This window comes from Embiotoca jacksoni, unplaced genomic scaffold (assembly GCF_022577435.1).
Source record: "Embiotoca jacksoni isolate LCO1_2020_lvr unplaced genomic scaffold, fEmbJac1.0.p SCAF_2, whole genome shotgun sequence".
Lineage (NCBI taxonomy): Eukaryota > Metazoa > Chordata > Actinopteri > Embiotocidae > Embiotoca > Embiotoca jacksoni.
The window spans coordinates 15910429-15930941 of NW_027185340.1; the positions used below are offsets into that span (position 1 = coordinate 15910429).

General features: G+C 41.5%; 1 protein-coding gene across 3 annotated transcripts in view; it reads right to left on the reverse strand.

Annotated features, from left to right (window-relative positions):
• Nucleotides 1–20205, reverse strand: part of epb41l5 (erythrocyte membrane protein band 4.1 like 5) — a 35397-nt gene extending 15192 nt beyond the window's left edge. For 2 of the 3 annotated variants that reach the window (XM_069154760.1, XM_069154758.1), the window contains exons 1-16: nt 19900–20205; nt 18057–18268; nt 11636–11740; nt 10547–10589; nt 10150–10228; nt 9708–9752; nt 8816–8868; nt 6941–7061; nt 6575–6662; nt 6229–6317; nt 6033–6102; nt 3909–4078; nt 2772–2878; nt 2194–2212; nt 1252–1297; nt 795–913 (exon numbers count right to left, since the gene is read on the reverse strand). In XM_069154760.1, coding sequence (XP_069010861.1) covers nt 795–913; nt 1252–1297; nt 2194–2212; nt 2772–2878; nt 3909–4078; nt 6033–6102; nt 6229–6317; nt 6575–6662; nt 6941–7061; nt 8816–8868; nt 9708–9752; nt 10150–10228; nt 10547–10589; nt 11636–11740; nt 18057–18236 — 1334 coding nt within the window. In that variant the 5' untranslated portion in view covers nt 18237–18268; nt 19900–20205. The remainder of the gene's footprint in view (nt 1–794; nt 914–1251; nt 1298–2193; nt 2213–2771; nt 2879–3908; nt 4079–6032; nt 6103–6228; nt 6318–6574; nt 6663–6940; nt 7062–8815; nt 8869–9707; nt 9753–10149; nt 10229–10546; nt 10590–11635; nt 11741–18056; nt 18269–19899) is intronic. The other variant, XM_069154759.1, reaches the window with a different exon arrangement.
• Between the last annotated feature and the right edge of the window lie 308 nt (nt 20206–20513).

Here is a 20513-nt window from a genome sequence, read left to right on the forward strand (position 1 = left end):
AAATCCTGTCTGTATCAATATGAACTACCAAAGGCCTACTGACTGTGTCTGTTGATGGTCCACTATCAGTTTTATTGTCTACCTGCAGTCCAACTTTCTTGATTTTGAATTTTCCACCTGGCTCAATACTGAACCGTTGCATTACAGTCATCTGATATGTGCTGCACTTCACTAAGACACACACAATCAAAAGTAAGTACCTCTTTTGGAAAACCACGTGTCAGAGAGCACCTTTACACACACATTACAAGTACACAACCTGTATAATATATCATGCACATTGTTTACACAGAGCAGGAACCTGAAAATATGGCAATATAGCAGCCAAGCATTAAAAGTAATGCAGGCACAGATTTTATTTTTTTCTTTCTTAAAAGCACACAAATATACTCTCTCTGCCTCTGTCCTTCCTTCTTTCCTTCTTCCCCTGGTCACAACAAGACAGTCAGTGGATGAGCCTTGCTAAGCCACTCACATGGTACTAGATCATGAAAAACACACCTTGCTTCTTTCAGCGGCAAGCAAGGATCAGTCAGCCCACCCCTACCTTTCCTAATCTGGTTTTGTTTTCCTCATCATTAGTAAACGCTGAGCAGTTGTAAACTGCCACTGGCGTACTAAAAAAACGAATTGCCAATTCACTTAAAAAATGGATTTTCCATTTTCTAAAATACCTAGCAAGGTCACAGGTGGCTGGAGACCATTTCAACTATTAAGGGGAAAAAAATAAAAAATATATATAGACAGATGTTCAAAGGAATCTGGCAGAAAACTCAAATTACCCAGGTACTAACCTCCTTTTTTCTCCTCCAGGACTCCTGGGCAGAGCCTCGATTTCCATTGGTGCACAGGCAGCAGCGGCTACCGGGCTGACCAAAGGCATGCCAGACCAGGCACCTCTACTGGGAGTGACCTGTAGCAGGACAGAAAGAGAGGAATTATATGAATTAGAGTAAACAAGCAAGCGTTTAGGGATGGCAGATTCACACAGATGGGCCAAAAAGAGGATGAGACTCTGAGGTATTGAAATGACAGAGAAAAGGAAAGCAGAAAATAAATAAATAAATACAAAGCTGAAAGTCAAAGTAAACTTTTATTCTAAGCCGTGTTACATTAGCAAACTGTCACACTAATGAATTTGTCTTCTATGTAATAACATCTAAAACTGTTGGGCTGAGTCTGCTGCACCGCTCTGGTTTGTTTACCTGGATAAAAGGGGGATTTAAAATGCAAAGCAGGTTTGCTCCTCACCTTGTTGTCTTTGCTGGAGCTGACTCCATTGCCTGAGGAGTGAGCCCTGAGAAAAGGAAGAAACGGAGATCTTATTTAAGGAACAAACAGCACAACACTTCTTGAGCATTGTTAATAGTGTATTAAGATTTACACTGTAACTTAATTAATTCTCCGTGTCAGCCGACACCCAAGAAAACAAAAAAAATAAACCACTCCAAGTCTTACCAGCTGTTCTCAGGGAACGATTCTCATGTAAATTTGGGTGAGCAGCCACCAGGGGTGGCAAATTATACAGGGAATTTGATATAATGCCATGACAGGCCATGGCACATGAACCTCATTTGAAGGCAATTCAAATGTATAATTTGGCTAAATTTATGACAATACTTTTTCCTAACACTCTTCTAATTTGAAGTCTGGTATGACCCAATTTGCAAATCCTCACATTTAATTAAACCAGCAATGTTACATGGCTTTTAATACCGCAAATGTTTTGTTGCATAGAAAGAACCCAGCACTGTCACGGTGCAGGTCTGTCCAATAAGGTTTGATGAAAAATCGCATTCATCATATAAATACTTAGACTCAGCTTTAAGCTATGAGTGACATCATGCCGGAGGCCTCACACATAGCCCTGAGACAAAAGGCTTTGTATCAAGATTATGGTCATGAGTAAAGTCCGTGAAACAGTGTGTGTGCGAGTTAAAGCACATGAAGAAACAGTTCTTGCTAATTGTAGATAAATGCAAGCCTCCATATTGTTCTTAGTCACAGTCACACAGCAGCTGTTCTATGACAATCCATATACGAGACACAATTTCTACATAAATAAATTAACATAGATGAAGTCATCCAAACATTAAAACTGAACAACATGTAGTGGTTAGAAGATTAAAGCTAAACAACATGGATAGATAAAGTCACTCGAACAGGAAATGGCACAATCACGAGTATACTCACTCCTGGTGGTGGAATGGTCCTGTAAATACACAAAGAACAAAGTGTATTAACACCAGATATAAACATACATTTAAACATGTTTAAATTCAGATCATATTTAGACCCTTTTACTCTTTGCACACTTTAGAGTTTGGTGCTGTTAGTTTCAAGTAGATAAAATTGCCACTTTTGTTTCATGAGCAATAATGATGAAGTGATTATCTTAAGGATATTTGAAGTACCTGCAATTTCAGGCTGTGATTTTCAATCAATGCAAATTCTAAAAACGGATCCATTTTGTCCTTCCCAGTTATGGTGAGGAAATATATGCATTTAAAAGGTAAATCTACAACACAATAAAGCATGCAAAAACGCAGGAGGTTACACCACTGACTTTCTGGACCCACTTTAAGATATTTACATACAAGATGAATGTGTCATAGTATGCGTCTATACTATTTTTTTCATGTGTTTTTGCGTGTATATTTGTTAATTGTGTATTTTAGGTGTTGATATAGAGTGTAACGTATATGTTTAAATATTGGCCGTATGTTTCCTTGTGCTATGCTCAGGTGTGACTCTGGGATTGTTGTCCTCACCTCTGTTCTGCATGGTTCTTCTGGAGTAACGTCGACTGGGTCTCCTCTCGAAGGAGGTCGACCGCCGTGCTTTATTGGCCTTGGTTGTTTGATACTCCGTCTTTCCACTGGTCATAGAAACACAAACATTTCTTTTACACTTTGCAAGAACTATTTGTTCCCCACAAAACTATTAAATCTAAAAGAACTCTTGATAATTTTGCGGTGAATCTTATTGTCACAAAAATAACAGGCACAGCAATGACCCCTGTTCAACTCTGGACCCATCCAGGCGATAACCTTCTATTAACAACAAACCCCTGCAACCCCTGTGTTAAATCAACATTACTGCCAATGCTTATCCAACTGGGTAATGTTTAAACACACAGAAGGGAACTAGCTGGCCACTGCAGTATGTTGACTCAGAGTCTGTCTCGTACCACTGCAAGTATCTGTGTGTACACGTGGGGCTTTTTGTATATACGAAAAGTGATGCAGCACTGTACGTCAAACTAGGATTATCTTGTTGGTACACTCAAACAAAGAAACAAACACATGGCTCCTTAAATATGTAGCACTATACTCATCAGCAGTCTCCCATCCCCCCCAATGTCTACTTTTAAACAAGCCCATCTGAAAGTATTCCTCACACAAACTGTACTTCTCCAGCAGCTTAAAGTCAGCATGTGCAGTCCACAACACTCTGGACACAACGTGTTCATGTTGACAATATCCGTTTATCTGATACAGCTCAACAGAAAGTCTCTTTTCACTATTATGATGGTTATGCTTCTTGGGGAAATAAGTAGTCATCCGTGGTCACTTAAGTGTAATAATAAAGAAGATTACTTGTTTTTTCAGAAATCAGATTTGTTTCCATTGTGTTTTAAATGTCATTTCAGAATAAAACATTAAAAACTTTGTGGCAGCAGATTTCTATAGGTTTTGATGCAAGGCGAAACATAATGTAAAACTAATTCTTAACAAAAAGCTGTGTTCTTACAGATGCTATTGACTTTGCTATCCAGAGAACTTTGAACCCTTCAAAGTAGTTGTAAGTATTTGAAAAATATTGCAATCGTTGCATACCACCCGTCAGCCTAGAGCAACAAAAAGCCACCATATCCAAAGGCTTTGACCTGCCTGTACATCCGTTACCTGTATCTGAAGCGTGATCCCATGCGTATGAATCCAGAGCGTGCAGAGTTCTTGTGTACCGGCCCTCTCAGCCTAAAGAAAGCATGGTGCTCCACAGCACACTTCCAGAGATGCTTACAGGCCTTGGGGTGGTCCATCCTGAAGACAAAGGTGTGCTCCTGCTCTTTACCCTGAGGATGATTGGTATGGGGTTAGATTTGGAAAATACAGAGCAGAGGATACGGTCTCAGTTCAGTAACATCAGAAAATCTTATGTGAGCTTCTCCAGTTGGAAGAGAATCATGGCACACCGAGTTATGGCATTTTCAAGCAGCTCTCTGGAGTTTTTTTCAGTTATTTTCACATTTAGCGGTACTCACAAAAAACAGTGTGTTTATCCTTGAGGTCTACAACACATATTATGTGAATTTTCCTCATAAAACATTTCCATTGCTGCTATTTTGAGTGTTTTAAATTGAGCTTTGTTTACAATAATGTCAACTACATTGTAGTCTTCTTCTACCGTGGTGGCAAATTGAAGCATATCTTGGAGTATTACCCCAAACTGTTGATCAGTAGAGTAGGGTTAAATGTGTTAGCACCTCACCGCGTGTGAGCACACGTGTATACTCTCATGTGTGCCCGAGATAAACAAAACAACAGCATATGCTTATATACACTCCATAGCACAAAATGAGTTCATGGATTCTTTAACTTCAACACAACCTGAAGAATATGAGACATTTTTTGAGTCCAAGTCTATTTATTTCCACTAGCTCTTACTCATAGGTGACTGATATGTGAAGAATGAATGGCTGCACAACCAGGTGAGACCTCATTAATCCAATTTCTCCTTGAGGCCCAGATGAAAGCCAGCCCGACAAAACTTGCACTGGGGCCATTCCAGTGTCACAGTGATACTTTGCTTTGTTTCTGCCTTTTCATCTGTTTTCAGGTGTACTACTTGTATTCCACAGCGCACTAAGACACATGAATCAGACCTACAGAACCCCACCAGCCCCAGACTTTAAGCAAATAAAACCAACAAATCAAGATCTGGACAGAGAACCACATCCAAAAAGCACTGACAATCTTTGATAGGCAGCCAACTCATTCAAAGCCAATGTGAAATGCTTGCATTTGTGATATCATGCTGACAATGAACCAGCTGGAAAGATCTCAAGATTAAAAATAAAATAAAAGAGCAGCATAATTAAAAACACCCGAGGTTTTTGATCGTAACAAGTTCATTGTTACAAAGAGAGAAGCACACACAAGCTCAGAGACAACCTGTCCATTTAAACTAGCCACTGGTTCAAAGAAATTCAAAATGAACGAATGAATGAAATTAGCAATGATTGACTATGAGACGTGACTGTTTCACTTGCTCCACCCACTGTTACAAAGAGCAGACACAATTTACTCCCAAAATATGTGCAACACTTGCCAGTGCCGTGACCCTGTGACAGGATTCAGAGCCAGCTTCCGCTCCTTTGGTTTAACATCTGAGGTTCTTGATGTGTGCGTGACAGACAATCATCTTGTTAGAGAAGTGAAAATCTAAGACTATACAGTAAATTCCTTTAGTGTCAAAACAAGCAAACAGTATACAGACTGAGGACAGACTTGGGAGGCAAAGACTCTGTGTGTGTGTGTGTGTGTGTGTGTGTGTGTGTGTGTGTGTGTGTGTGTGTGTGTGTGTGTGTGTGTGTGTGTGTGTAGGAGAGAATGTTGCATACCAGAAATACCAGAGGGGGCAGGCTTCTTTATTAACCTCACTCAAAGACCCCCAGAAAGGACATAAACAGACTCTTATTCTCTCTCATGCACACAAGCCTCTGAGTATTATGATTGTTTCATTTAGATTTGGAACTAACCTCTTTTGGGGCTCAGGCACTACTTCAAACAAAAGCTTTTGGAGTAAAGGTCCTTTTATTAAGAAACAAAGTAAGCACCGTATGTCTGTATGTTTTCTTTTATGGGATAAAAGAACAACTGGCATGGTCTGCAAATGTTGGAGCAATATTATTTTTTATGACCCTGTTTGTAACAAGAGCAAAGTGTGGAAAGTACATTTATTATAAATTGTGTGTACTAAATGTAGAGAGTATCTGAGTGTGTGTGTGCGTGTGTGCTCATGTTTACCTGCTCATCATCCTCCTCTACCACAAGTGTTAGTTTGCTCTTCTTAAAATCAAGACGAGTGATTTTGGGCCTAGAAAAGTAAAAACAAAAAAGGCAACATATACACAGAGTTAAACCCACCACATAAGAACATACAAAAACAAAGGAATGATTAAAAGTAAAAACTTCTTTCTAGAAAGCATTAAACCAAACATACCAGAAGAACAGCCCAATCTTGGTTTCTCCTTCAAACACCAGAACTCCAGTAGGTGTCAAACCCAGACTGTATTCATTACCATCTCTTGCCTGCAGGGTAGAAATGGATAAAAAGACAGGAAAAGAGAAGAAAAAAAGAAGACACATCAAAAGAGACCCTTATGACCCCATCATATACTGATGCTCTTATGTGCATTCCTTAAACTTTCTGTCTTTCATCAAGAACACTTCTTTTAAAATCCAAAGTATGCTATCAATGTCCAACTCTATGTATGTGTAACTGCACATATGTGAAACAAGTAGATTCAGGTTATACAGTACATACTAAGAAAGAGTGTGTCACTTACCTTGACCATATGCATGTCCACGCCATACATTTCTAACCACTTGGCTTTATTCAGGTAGTTAATCTCAGCTTGGGCTGGTGTCTGACCTCTGAAAAAGGTGAGGAGAAAATGGGAGGAAACACAAAACAGAAATAAATAAATCAAAAAGCTTCAAGCCAAAAAAATGACAAATAAAGATGTGAAAAGTATATTAATGGAGCGTTGCCACTAGCTGTAACGCTCTAAACGACATAAAGACTACATGATGTCGCAGATTCAGTCCAACGGAGTTTCTATCTATGGCAGCAGGACCATTTTATTATTGTGTTCCTTAAGTCTAACTGACTGCCCATAGGTACATTAGTGTAGTTATAGTGAAATGCTTACCTGCACTCCTTCCATGCGTTATATATAGCCAGCTCCACATCCTCTGTCTGCTGAGGGATGAAGCGAAATTCTGACACTAGGTCCAGATTGTGTTCTAATGGGTCACAATCCCCTAGCTCAGCTGAAAAATACACAGAAACAGACACACATATTTACATTTGATTTGTTGGTAATTCAGTGTCCATAATACTTCAGTGTTCACCAAGATCCTAAACTAAACCCTGAAAGAGGACCCCAGGAAGAGTGCTTCATATCACAGTAGGTAATGGGTATCCTAATTAACAAAACAACCCTCCCTCACAGCACACTGAACATTGTGTAGCCAGTCAGGGACTGATGAGTATCTGATCTCGCACTGGACAAAAGGTCGCAAATTATATCGGGTGTAAAATGGAGCAAAAGAAAATTCCATCTGGAATAAAACACACCCAAACACATGTGTTCACGAGATAAGGATGAAGATAGTGTGGTGACAGCAAGAAAACAAATAAGCACTGTGGTGTACAAAAACAGGATAGAGACTGTGGCTCTGATTACATTTTGCAGTGTTTGGGTAGATAGGAGAAACTAGGATTTGCCGGGAGCTCTTCACTGTTTAGGTAGTCCAGCTGTGAGCAAAGCCTCAGGATATGGAGGAGAGAAAAGATAATTTTATCATATCCCTTCCCCAGTAAATGTCAGTGGACCAACAACATAATTCAGAAAAAAAAAGGAAGATAAAGGGAGAAAGCTTAACTGAGGGAATGAGAGAAAACAGAAAGGGTTCTGGATTAGGGGGCCTCCGAAAAGGATAGAACACTAATGAGCTGGCATTTACCCCACACTGACAGTGTGTGTGTGTGTGTGTGTGTGTGTGTGTGTGTGTGTGTGTGTGTGTGTGTGTGTGTGTGTGTGTGTGTGCGCGCGTGTCCAAGGGTTTGCACATGCAATCCCATTCCATAAACATCTCTAGTGACTCAATCTTTGTTCTTCTGAAATCGGTCCAATTGTTCTTGCAGGTAAATGCTGAATGTTAAACAATTAAAGGCCTGACGGGGCGTGAATGGGCTCATTGCTGCTGGAAGAAACAGTCCAATTAATTTCTGTTTCACTAGCGGTCATTTTTGAAAGTACTGTATGCAGCTATTGAGCTTAATTGAACATTCGATAAGGCTGATATTGCCAGTAAGCAGGAAATAATATTCTTGCTGTTACATTTGTAAACATACTACTTTACTACAACATAATTATAACGATCAGAGGTACAGATGAAATGTCATTAAATATTTTTTTTTAAAAGCTAAATATGAAAATCCCGCTTCTGCCACACTGCAATCTCATTCTTTCTGTCATGATCCAAAGCTACACCAGTTCTTGATTTGCAATCTTATTGTAGTGGAGTCTGTGTGCCTCGGTGACCATGGCAGCAATGTCGCCAGCAGTGTTACTGGAAGCTGATGATGATTTACAAAGACAGCCATGACTGGTTCAAAAAGATCAAGGAATACACTAATAGAACAGGGACACAAGGATAAACTAATGCAACCGGGGTTGTCAGTACAGTCCTAAAATGTGTAACTGTGATAATACTTACGGTTTTAGACTGTATTCTAACCAAGAGAAACCAGTTCTTAGAATAAGGATGTAGCCACTGCAAACTAAACATCTTCTAGCTATGCAATTATACGATTTTCCCACCCAAAACTGACTAATGACTGTGAATTTCACAACACATCAACTGGTACAAGCACATGTAAACATTTTTCTACTCATGACTTTGGATATTTATGCAGCCAAGACACATCTGAACCTTGCAAATATGTATGTCCATCTCCAATGGACATACATTAGCAGCTGACGGAGATGGAGAGAGTCCTGAATATCTGCTGTGCTTACCTTGTAGCGAGAAGGACGCCAACTCCACCGCTGTTTCAAACGCACATTCTAGCCTAAAAATGCAAACATGCAACGGTCACTTAAAAAAAAATCTATAAGTGACTCACAATATTCCATAAGACCTTTAGTAAGGCCTATTCTAACATTTCCTTGTAGCATTCAGACAAAAAATGTAAAGAAAAAGAATAAATCTCTTCTGTTGAAAAAAATTGAATACATATATTTTCAATCCATATAATTACTTCTGATATTCTATTCCATAGACCAACATGTAATCTCAGGAAGCTCTCAAAGTAACAGAGATGACTACCAACACAACTGGTGATTTGAGGTTTAAAGGGATTAACAACTGATGAAGGAAATATATTGTCTCGCTTAAAGTTTGACTTGGGCCAGCAATGAGTAGACAGTTTAGGCCGGAGCTTGGAAACTGGTTAATTGCACGTGTTTTTTTTTTTTTTCACCTTTTAAAAGGTTCTTATCTGTTCTTGTCTGCTCTACCGTTGTGTCACTTTAATCCACCGCAGCACAATCAGGTCAGATACCCACTCAGAATGTGTTGAGCAAAGGTGGGAGTGGGAGCAGGTACCTTCAACTGCAGAGTCAAACATGTTTCGTCAGCTGGAAAAGCTACAGGCTCCATATCATAAAAACAGGAGAATATTTTTCAGGGACGATCTGGTAGAGCAGATCGAGCTTGCTTCTTTTAAAAGCGTTTAAAGTATCTGCAGGGAAAACTTGACAAACTGACAAATACGTAACTGATAAGCCACCACCAGTTTGCGTTAATGTCACGGCATAAATCTGTCTGTCTTTCTTGCCAAGTACTTCTGTGTACAGTACTTTATAGAGGTAGAAGTCAGTGAAGGCACAATGCAGAAAATGTACTTACTTGCCACTGAGAATGTCTTGCTTTAACTGTAACACAAATAGGTATCTGAAAGGAAAAGAAAACAACATACCTGTTAAACTTTGTTATGGTTGGTCAAGACTTCTATGGAACACGATGCAACCATAAATATAGCATAGCGCACAGAAGTCAACGAACTTGTGTTTTTGGATTAACCCCGCAGCACCCCTGCGCTGCATATTACATACACAATCAAGGTAGTATTGTAAAAAAAAAAAAAAAACCTTTAAGAGCAGCATCGCTTCATTTTTATATTGGTCAAACATTTAATTAATGAATTGAATTTCTTCCAGCAGAACGTATAAGAAGGAAGATCTCTTTAAAGTGCAGAATATGTAGAAAATGAACAGATTTACAAAACAAAAACACAACCTCCAATCAACCTCCACACAACCCACATCTACATGTGTGTGTTTTGACTCACCTGGTGAGTTCCTCATGCAGGTTGTTGGGTTCTGAGGAGTAGAACTTGACTCTCATGTGAAGGCAGTATGGTGGTCCAACTAAAACACAGATCGAAACAACAGCTGAGTAAACATGATCAGATCTAACAACGTTATGGTGTCCATCTTTTTTTTTTAAACTGCGTGACAACCAAAGCACCGGGGTTAAAAAACAGAAACACCACATTCATTCCACAGACACCTGAACAGTATTTTGTTATTCATAAAGATGCATTAGAAATCAGTGCTCTGTTACAAATAAAACAAAACTGTAAACTTAGAGGTTCACTATATGGCATGTTTTGATATACAGAAAGTAATTATGCATATACGGGGACACGATAAGACGCGAGTCGAGACAGTAACAATGATACTTACTTTTCACTTGCTTTTTGATGCTTTTTGTAACATCAAGCCAGTGCTGAAACAACATGAAGGTCAAAACAATTAAAAACGTACAGTATCTTCAACAAGACTGCGGGGTTAGTCTGAGCCCCCAGTGATATTTCACGTCTCGCTTTACGCTTCTTCTATACCTGCCTTTATTTGACATATAAACACTCATATGTGCGACTAAATAGATCCACAAAAGCTAAAACTAGGCTAATGAAAAGCAGAATTCTGCACAAACACAGGAAAAGTCAGTGTTCTGCTGTGTGTAGTAACCTTCTGAAGTTCAGGCTCTATGAGGCATGAACAATGTCAAGGAGAGGAGGTGGTGCTTCTGTGTGTCCATGTTTTAAGTAAGTTAGAGAAAGACAGAAAGAGAGAAAGAGAGAGAAAGAGAGAGATAACAGAGAAACTTGCAGCCCTCACTAGTCTTCTCTCCCCCACATTCCTTACTACAGCCCTCCCTCCCTCCGCTGCACTCTCTCTCTCTAACTTCAACATGCTCTACACCCGTCTCCTCCATTTCCCTCCCTTCTGCTTCATCTTTCCTCCCACCAGCCTCCCCTCCCCCCTCCCCCCTCCATGGCCTTCACAGAGTATCACTGTGAGGGAACACTGGTCACTGGCAGACCAGTGACTTAAAGCAGTTTGTGAAGAGGACAGCATGACTCCCAGAGCCCACAAACACTCCCATAACCAATCCTTTTAGCACATTCACTGAAAGGGAAAGTCTGTGTCTCGAGGCTCCCCGCAAACAGGCGAACAGTGATTCGGAGTGAAATTGAAAGTCTAGCTAAGAAGTGACGGTCTGAAATACTTGCCCCTAATTGCATAATTGGATAATTGCACTACAGTAAATATTTTTTGCATATACACAGCAGATATTTTAAATATAATTTGATAGATGATCATCCATTGTGGAATCTACAAATCAGAATACATAATTTGTTTTTAAATTAAGATGTTCAACAAAACTACTTATGCCCCCTATAGTTTGGTATGAAACAAACAAACAAAAAGAGACAAGTAATAGAGGGTAGAAAGAGACTACAGAGCAAAGTGTATCTCCATTCTTACTGGAACTTGTGCCGAGTCCATGAAGCGCAGTCCGAAGTAGTCTTTCTCTACAATGTCCAGATGGTACATGATCTGCTCAAACAGTTCCTCACCTTTGGCCTTTTTCTGATGAGGGAAACACAACAAGAGAAACAAAACACTTGAGTATCTATGTGATGAACTGCCTCATCAAGAGACACGATGAAAACACCATGCAGGAAGTGGTGATATTAAAAAGAAATGAGGGGAAAATATGAGACCAATACTGTTGGGTGTGCACTGTCAGAACAACAGCATTACTTGGTAATGAAGCAGGGGGTTGTATTAGTGATTTTCTCAATAAAATAATTTTGTCTATAAAATGCCAGAAAATAGTGAAAATTGTATTGTCTAACAACTGAAAGAAAAATCTGCAAATGTAGAGTTGTCTGACCAGAATCCCAACATCCAAAGGACTTTATGTCACCCATCATGTATGAGAAAGAAAAGCATCTAATCCTCATGTTTCAGAGTCTTTAGGTAGTAAATATCTACATTAGCATTTAAATATACTAAATTTTTTTGCTGTAAAAGGACCAAAATTATCATCAATAGTTCACAAGATCATTTTCCCCTTTGGCTTAAATAAATGGTTGAGACTCTTTTTGTTTACGGTCTCTAAAATATTATATTGATAGATTTTTGTTGTTGTTGCCTGGTTTAAGTGTAAATATTCAGATTTTAGAGATAAGAAAATATTAACATAAAATTCTCAAAATCTGAATAGGTGTGAGGACGTACCAGTTACTGCCTGTGACTGGGAAATCTGTCTTTGAACGAACACACACACACACACTTTCTAAACCCCATCATGAGGCACAGTGACAGCATTGCCATGGTAACGGGGCTGTAAGTGCCCCAGACACCCAGGAGCTGAAGTAGTGGCTGGATATATCATGTGATCATCTGGGTCTTCTTGTCTTTTCTCTTTAAACAATAAATCCTTCATCCATATCAGTATATTTCCCACTACGATAAGATTTATATGCCCCATCCAAGCAATTCCAGGCACCACCTAATCCGAGTGAACGCAAAATCTTTTTGGAGAGCATCAAACTAACTCCATGACTTTTACCATATCTAACGGTTGGAGCCGCTCTCAGTTGGACTTTTTTCAGCAAGTTTTGTATTTAAGCTTTTTGGGTGTCGTTTATTTATCCACGCCAACTTTTTCCAAAGGTTGGGGAAATCGTACACAGATATGGTAATAATAATGGTAAAAAATTATGCAAAATTGCATTTTTTTTTTTATTGAAAAACAAACATTTCTGAGAGGAGGGCCGCCAAAACCGACAAGTACATGCACCTAAGTCTACCACACATTTAGGGAAAACACTGCAAATTTATATTCGCACAAACATTATTATGGCTGTACTCTTTCTCGTCATTTTTCTGAGGCCAACTGTACATTACAAAACATTTTAACCAAACCAAATTTACTTTTGTGTTTTTTGCCATGGGCATCAAAAAAATGTCAAAGAACCCTAGCAGCCATCATTTATTGCCTCTTTGAGCCATCATGTAACACAAACACATAGGACAGCATAATCTATGATGACAATCAAGTGACTGGTCAAGTCTAAAAATGATCCTCGTGTGATCAGAGCAACATGAGAATAACACAAAGAGAGAAAAGACATTTTTTTGTGCTAGTTGCTTTGACCACTGCAACAGATAACCAACATTATGAACATATATTCATTCAGAAATCGAGGATCATTGGTATTTAGGGGCATGAACACCATTGCTGTCCTAAAAAAAAAATATATATATATATATATATACTGAAAACACACTACCTACATTAGCACAGACTTCCTACATAATGTATCTACAGAAATCTGGGAAGTGGTTAATAAAGCAAAACTATGAATGCCTGAAAGATTGGGCCACGGATACTCCTGTGGTCTTACAGACAGACAGACAGACAGACAGACAGACAGACACACACACACACACACACACACACACACACACACACACACACACACACACACACACCAAGAGAGCTCCTGGGCAGCTCAGGGGGGCTGGCCCCATGCTAGCTGGCATAGCTGACAAGGCATACTGCTCCCCTACAGTACCCAGGGAGAGAGAGTACAAAGGACTCATTGTGTGTGTGTGTGTGTGTGTGTGTGTGTGTGTGTGTGTGTGTGTGTGCTGCACCCAAGGCCTTGTTATAGTGCTTGCAGTATTGTTGGGCTGTTTGCAGTCTTTCTGCCTGTGACCATACAGTTCTGTCTCTCAGACATTCCGAGTACTTAAGTTACAACAGAAGTATTTAACTGATGATTACATCTACAGCGAGGTACGTGTCCATCAGTCCAATCAGTGCAGTGGCACGTCCATTTAAATGGGCAAAAACACAATGTCGAAGACAAGTTGTAAACTGGGACATTTGAAGTAGGTGAAAGCACTTCGGTAGATGCTTTTGTGCTACTCCTGCTGTGACTCACTGCTTATTTTATATGAAAATAACTGAAGCAGCCATGTGCTTCGTTGCAATGGGGGCCGGGGGCGAGGGGAAGTGACAAAAGACAAGGAAGTAAGTAAACGTAACGGCAGAATCAGAAGTCTGTGTGGAACTGGATGTGGACATGGGTGCTGCTAAAGAGAGGTATCCCTTGACAACAACTTTGGGTGGCCTCACACACTAGGGTAACACACACACAGCTGGAAACCTAGTGAGTCCCATTCAGTTTCAGATTGCGGCTCTGTATTTACAACCACTCGAACATCTTAAAAGAGAAAAACAAACTCTACCGTTCAGCAGGCGGTCTCCTAAATTTCTGCCAGCTTGAGTTGCTTTGACAGCTACTTAGCAGGAACCTGGGGCCAGATGTATACTCAATGCACATAACCACGGATACACCATTTTACACACATAAACTCGTGTTTATCAAAGAATAATGTTTCGTGAGAATCTTGGAACCACTGGCACACTTCAGACAAAAATACAAAAATAATAATAATTCAATCAAAGGGTCATTTAACTTAAAGTTAATCACTCATAAACAACTTGAAATCACCATTCATTTTATTTACATTCCAGTCATTACCTCTCTGCCAGTGAATGTTTAATTCTACCCTCAACTGTAAAGTAGCCTAATTTCTAAAGTCCGTTTCAATATGAGCAATATACATGAATCTTTGATTATCTTTTCACTGCTGGATGATTTATGTGTGATGAATTAGTAGTACGAGTGCTTGCGTGTGGAACTCGGGTAAGGATTTTTGGATCACCCAATAAGAAGGAAAAACATCTTAACGTAAAGGCTACAATTGAACTAATTCATAAATATGTCTGAAAAACAGGCATCGTCAAGCTGGAATATTTCCCTGTAAACCAGCTGGATTTTTTTTTGCTCTGTTATTCTCACATAAAGTTGGAGTACATTCTCACCATTCCTCGAATAAATGTTCAGCTCCGTGTTACCAAGCCAGCAGAGTGGTAGAACAATTGAAACAAAAAAAAGCACAACAAAGGAAACGGGCACTTAAACCTTTCCAGGCTCCCAAGAGTGGATACAGGCAAGTTCTCTTTACTCAGCTCTGTTAACTGGACTACAACGCTGGTAGTCTGGCTAACCTTCCCCAGCAGGGTTCTACTGCAACGGGGAAAAGGCTCTTTGATCTCCCTCCCGTCTTTCTTTCAATTACTTTTAAGATGGTTGAAACGATGTCATGCTAATTCTTTGCTAAACCTGTGTGGTGATTACAATGAGAGAAAGTGAACAAGGTTCGGACAGCTGGCTGAAGCTGGTTTTGTCCCGGCCGACCCGCCGGTGGGACTTTGCAATGTCCGTTATCAGTGAAAGGCCTCCGGTTTCAGGAGGCACTGGAGTATCTGTCAACAGAACCTGCAGGATTTAATGCGAAGGGCAATCCCCAAGAACAGTGAAATTAAAATCATTCGAAGTTTGAAGGAGAAACTTCTTTCAACTACATTTCAAACTTGAAAAGACTTCTGAAAATATAAAAGGAAAGAGGTCAGGGACTACACTATAACATCTACAGTACGCCAGGATAGCTGCTTCAATATGTGAGGATTGTGCATCTTTTTGAAATTTTCTAAATATTGTGTTTGTCATTTTTAACTAAAATGAGGAACATTTTCTTCCCTGGTCACGTTGAAATACTAGTGGTCACGTTGTCATAAATGATATCTACAGGAGCAGGCAAAGCATTCAGAAAGAGCAATGCTTCCAAGTGGTGTGTTTTTGTTACTGTCCTATCACTTGGAGAGAGTTGGATGATAAGACAGAAAGATTTGCAGAGGCTACCTAAAAGTATATCTGGGGGAGGGGAAAAACAAAAAGAAGCTCGTTTTAAAACCAAGCAGAAGGCCTGGAATGCATTCAGACGTCCTCTATCGAATCCTAAAAAAAAAAAAAAAAACTCCCCGAGTACAAATCAAACGCCTGGAAAGACTCGAGGTGTGAAAGTAAACTTACGCCAGAGCAAAATCAATTAAAAAAAAAAAAAAAAAAAAGGTCATAAACAACAACAAAAATCATGAAACACATAAAATTCCATCGCTCGAGAAGAAGAAGAAGAAGATAGAGCGAGACAAGAAAACACAGAAAAAGAAAGTGTCCATGCAGATGACGCTCCGCCAGAAGAAAGACTGAATGAGAATACAATGCAAGCTCTCAATGCTCACAGTACCGAGCTGACAGGAGGATTAAATGTTGAGGGTTTGGCAGGTCTTACACCGACGGTAGACAGGCTCAAAGATGTGTGACATCACTTTTGAGATATGCGGAATAAGAAAAAGCTTTTTTTTTTTTTTTTTGCTGGAGCACCTGGTAAGGAACTTTGTAATGCTGGTTGAGTTAGACTCATGAGTTTGAGTTGGACAGAAATAATAAGGATGAAAAAAAAAAACGGATCCGGTAAAAAAATAAATAAATAAATAAATAAATCTCTTGAGCGTGTTTTCCTTCAAATGTACGCTTGCTAGAAGTCAAGACGAGTTACACACCGGACTGGAGCTGCTGTAGTGTTGCAGTTTTGGCACATAAAATACCAGCGGAAGAAAAATAAGTGACTAAGTGAAGATAAAGATCATGTGACGGAAACGTAGATATTTATGGCTTCGGTTCGAAAATTACAGTCACGACGTGAGTAGCACACTCTACTGCTTTTTTTTTTTTTTTCTTCCAGCAGAAGGCTGGTGTCTGTCTAGGAGTCGACGAAGAGAAAGAATATGACGAAGAAGTGAAAGATTGATAAGTTGTGCGTGAGCTCAAATGAAAGGAAAAGAGAAGGAAAGGAAGCAAACGAGGAGGAGGAGGAGGGCGAGAGAAGTTCTGCTCCGTGTTCACTCGGTGACGAGCCCGACGTGTCACGTGACGCCGTCATGTGGTTCCCCGGAGAGGATCATGGAATTACAGGTGATCAGCAGCACGCGCCACCCCCCCCCCCCCCTCCCCCCCAACGCACACTTCATAGGCTTATCGGGACGGCTCCATCGATACGGGCGCGGGACGGTCAACAGCGGCGCTGCTTTTGCTTTCACACAACACGCATGAATACGGTCGGCTGTCTTTAACGCCCGTCCCAAACGTCCGAAACTGCGCGTCGGCCGTCCTGGTGACAGTTCGGAAGACGAGCGAAAACAAAAGGGCCGTCCGTTCCGAGGTTTCATTTTAAAAACGGAGAAACGCCGCTCACGCAAGCTTTGCAAAACCCATTTCGGAAATAATCCCCGTGTCGCAGCGAACACAGTGTCACGAGACCATCTCCGCGCACCCCCCCCCCCCCACCCCCCACCGGGGCGCGCCACGTGAACCCGGTGCCGCATTGTGTTCGGTAATCCGCCAAACTCTGCGACCCCGCCCGCCCAGATGCGCCGACCCAAACCGCCTCGCTCCCCTCGCGTCGAAACCGACGCCGCGGGTCGACGCTGCGCGACCGGCGCTTCCGTGGCGCGAGGCCGATTGCGGCGAATCGCTCTGATTAAAAAAAAAAAACCTGCACGTGTCGGCAGAAGTCGGCACAGCCACACGCAGCCGGGCCTTGCACGAGCGCCTGCGCCCCCTCGTCCGCGTCCGACCGGCTCACCGGTCGTCGAGGCGGACGTCACGTATTTTCTTTGAGAAGAGTTACGCGACAGGCGTGCGAGAAATCAGGGAAGGGCCACGCCGCGACTCGTAAGACCCCGTCGTTTCAGGGTTTTCAACAACGCCCGAGTTGAGCGGACGTCAGTCGTAAAAGTTGCAAAAGTCGCGCGTCTGAAAAGTGTTCAACAACTACGCCCGTTTTGGGTTCTAGAGTCTTTTTTTTTTGTTGTCTTTTTCTTGTCCGTGTCCATCCCTCACGTTCACAAATAAGTCACGCCGCCCCGGTTTCTAAAAAAGGCGAGGGGCGAAAAGTAGGAAACCCCGGGAGTCCCGCTTACCGGCAAGTCAACGCTGACGTCCGTCCCGTCGAGCAAAGACACGCGGCAGGTGATGACGGACACGGCGTCCCCGGCGGCGGGGATGTGCGTCGTGGCCCGCTGGGCCTCCCGCAACCGGGCTTTCTCCGCATGTTTCCGGATGGAGCGCCGCCCCAGCGTCCTGCGCAGGAAACTCAGCATGGTGGGGGAGAGGGAGGGTCGCAGTGCCGCACCTGGGAAGGAAGAGCGCACCGGGTTGAAACGAAAGGGAGGACATTCGGCTGGAGGTGTTACAAACAACAACAACAACAACAACAACAACAACAACAACGACCGTGTACTAGTACCACGGGTACACGGGGTGTTGCGCCGCTCTCTTTCGTGCACGCCCGTGTTGGTAACGTCAGCTCGCGAGCAGTTTATCAACCGAACCCCTCAACCCGAAATAACCGAGAAGGGGGTCGGCCCGAAGCCCGGCAGGCGGTCCCGTCTTCGTTTCCCTCGTCGCCGAGGCCGCGTACGACCGAGAACGAGGCGACGCGGCCGGCGAACTGCGGGATATTTTTTTTTTAGCTGATCACGTTTTCCTTGGGTTCGGCAGGTGGAAAGTACATTTCCTCCAGTACAATCTGTAGGTACTCGTACTTTACTTCAGTACTTCCGTGTCGTGCTACTTCATACTTCAACTCCCCTCCGTTTCAGAGGGAAATGTACTTTTTACTCTACTACCTTTTACCTAATAGTCTTCTCCTTTTTTTTTTTTTCTTTTTTGTTTGTTCCCCCCCCCCCTTAAACTTCTCACACGGTTTTCATATATCTTATAAAATAAATCAAAGATTGGATAAATAGTCCACAAACGTGTTCTTCCGGTTTCTCTCTTGTTCCTGTGTCTTAAAGTCGTTCAAAAATAGCTCCACCTTCAGTCACAACACCAACATGCTGCTCACACACTTTCCCATCGACGATGCCGTTTATAATTGTTCCTTGAATGCCGCATTATGCCGTCGATACTCGCAGGGTTTTGTTTGTTTGTTTGTTTGTTTGTTTGTTTATTTTCCAGGCAGGACTATTTAAAACGGAGTATTATTATTATTATATCGCCGCATTGTTACTTTTACATACGACGGGATCTGAAAACCGCCCGTGATTTCCTACGAGGTGACAAAACAAAGTGTCCGCAGCGCAAAACGACATCAGCTTTATTCAACGGGAAGACGAACCCAGCTGATTAAAGGAAGAATTAATGTCCCGCCGCCGTTAATTCAATCACGAGCTCCGGTAACTGCGTCGCCATCTCTCCGTCGTGTTGATTAACGGTTATCAAGTCACGATAAACGGTCGAGTTTAAAGCGCCGTCGGTGGCACGATATCAGAGATCATTTATGATGTGGAAAACACGACACGGCGTTTCTTTGTGCAACGTTATTCGACGAAATACAACAACAACAACAACAACAACAACCAACAAAAGCGAAGCAACGTCGAGGATTTTTTTACGAGTTGAATTAAAACGTTGGCGAGCGACTTCAACGGTGTAAAAACGAGCTTTCTGTGGACCGACAACCTTCAACAACTCTGAACACGTCCCGTGTGGATATGTACAAGACATCTTGTTGGGCAAAAAAAACAAAACGGACCAAAACAAACAAACTATTTAACCCCGGTTTAACCGGTTTAACGCTCCTCAAGTTTTAAGGCCTGAAGAACCAGGAGCGAGAAAAAAAAAAAAAAAAAAAAAAAAAGGGCAACAGGTGAGTTTGCTCTGTTGTCAACGCGGGCGAACCGGGACCAACAAAAACGAGTGGGATAAGTCCCGAACCGTGTCCCCCGTGTCCCCCCACCGTCCAACAAAACAAACACTGACTCTGAGAGCTGGGTCCGACATACACTTGCTCCGCAGCCACTTGTGGGTCCGAGGATGATGATGATGATGATGATGGTGGTGGTGGTTTACTTCCCAAAGACCACCTCGTCGGGAATTCACGGCGAGAGCACGCCCGCTTGCATCGTACGCGTCTAAAACGAAACCTCGGGCATTTCCATGGTGTGAAACTTGTTTTGTTTTTTGTTTTGTTTTTTCTCCCCCCCTCTTTTTTCCCTTCTTTTAGTCCACCTCGCTGCACGATAATTTTCTCTCCCAGGTCCCAACAAAAAAAAAAGTAGGAGGCGAGCTCAACTCCGGAAGTGACGTCACGACAAAATCCCTGACCAAAAACTTGATTAGCATTTTTAAAGCGACAAAACCTTCATGTTTAGCTGCTGGAGTTATAATTATACTGTATATACAAAAAAAAAAACCGGACATTTATAACTGTTTTGACAGCTTATAGCTGATATTTTCGGCTGTGAATTAATTTATTATTACGAGAGCAGATGCTACAATTCTAAATACTACCAATTTGTTATATAAAAAAAAAAAGTACAATATTTAAACAGGCATAGATGTATGAAATAACTCTTATGCCATTTAAATGTTAC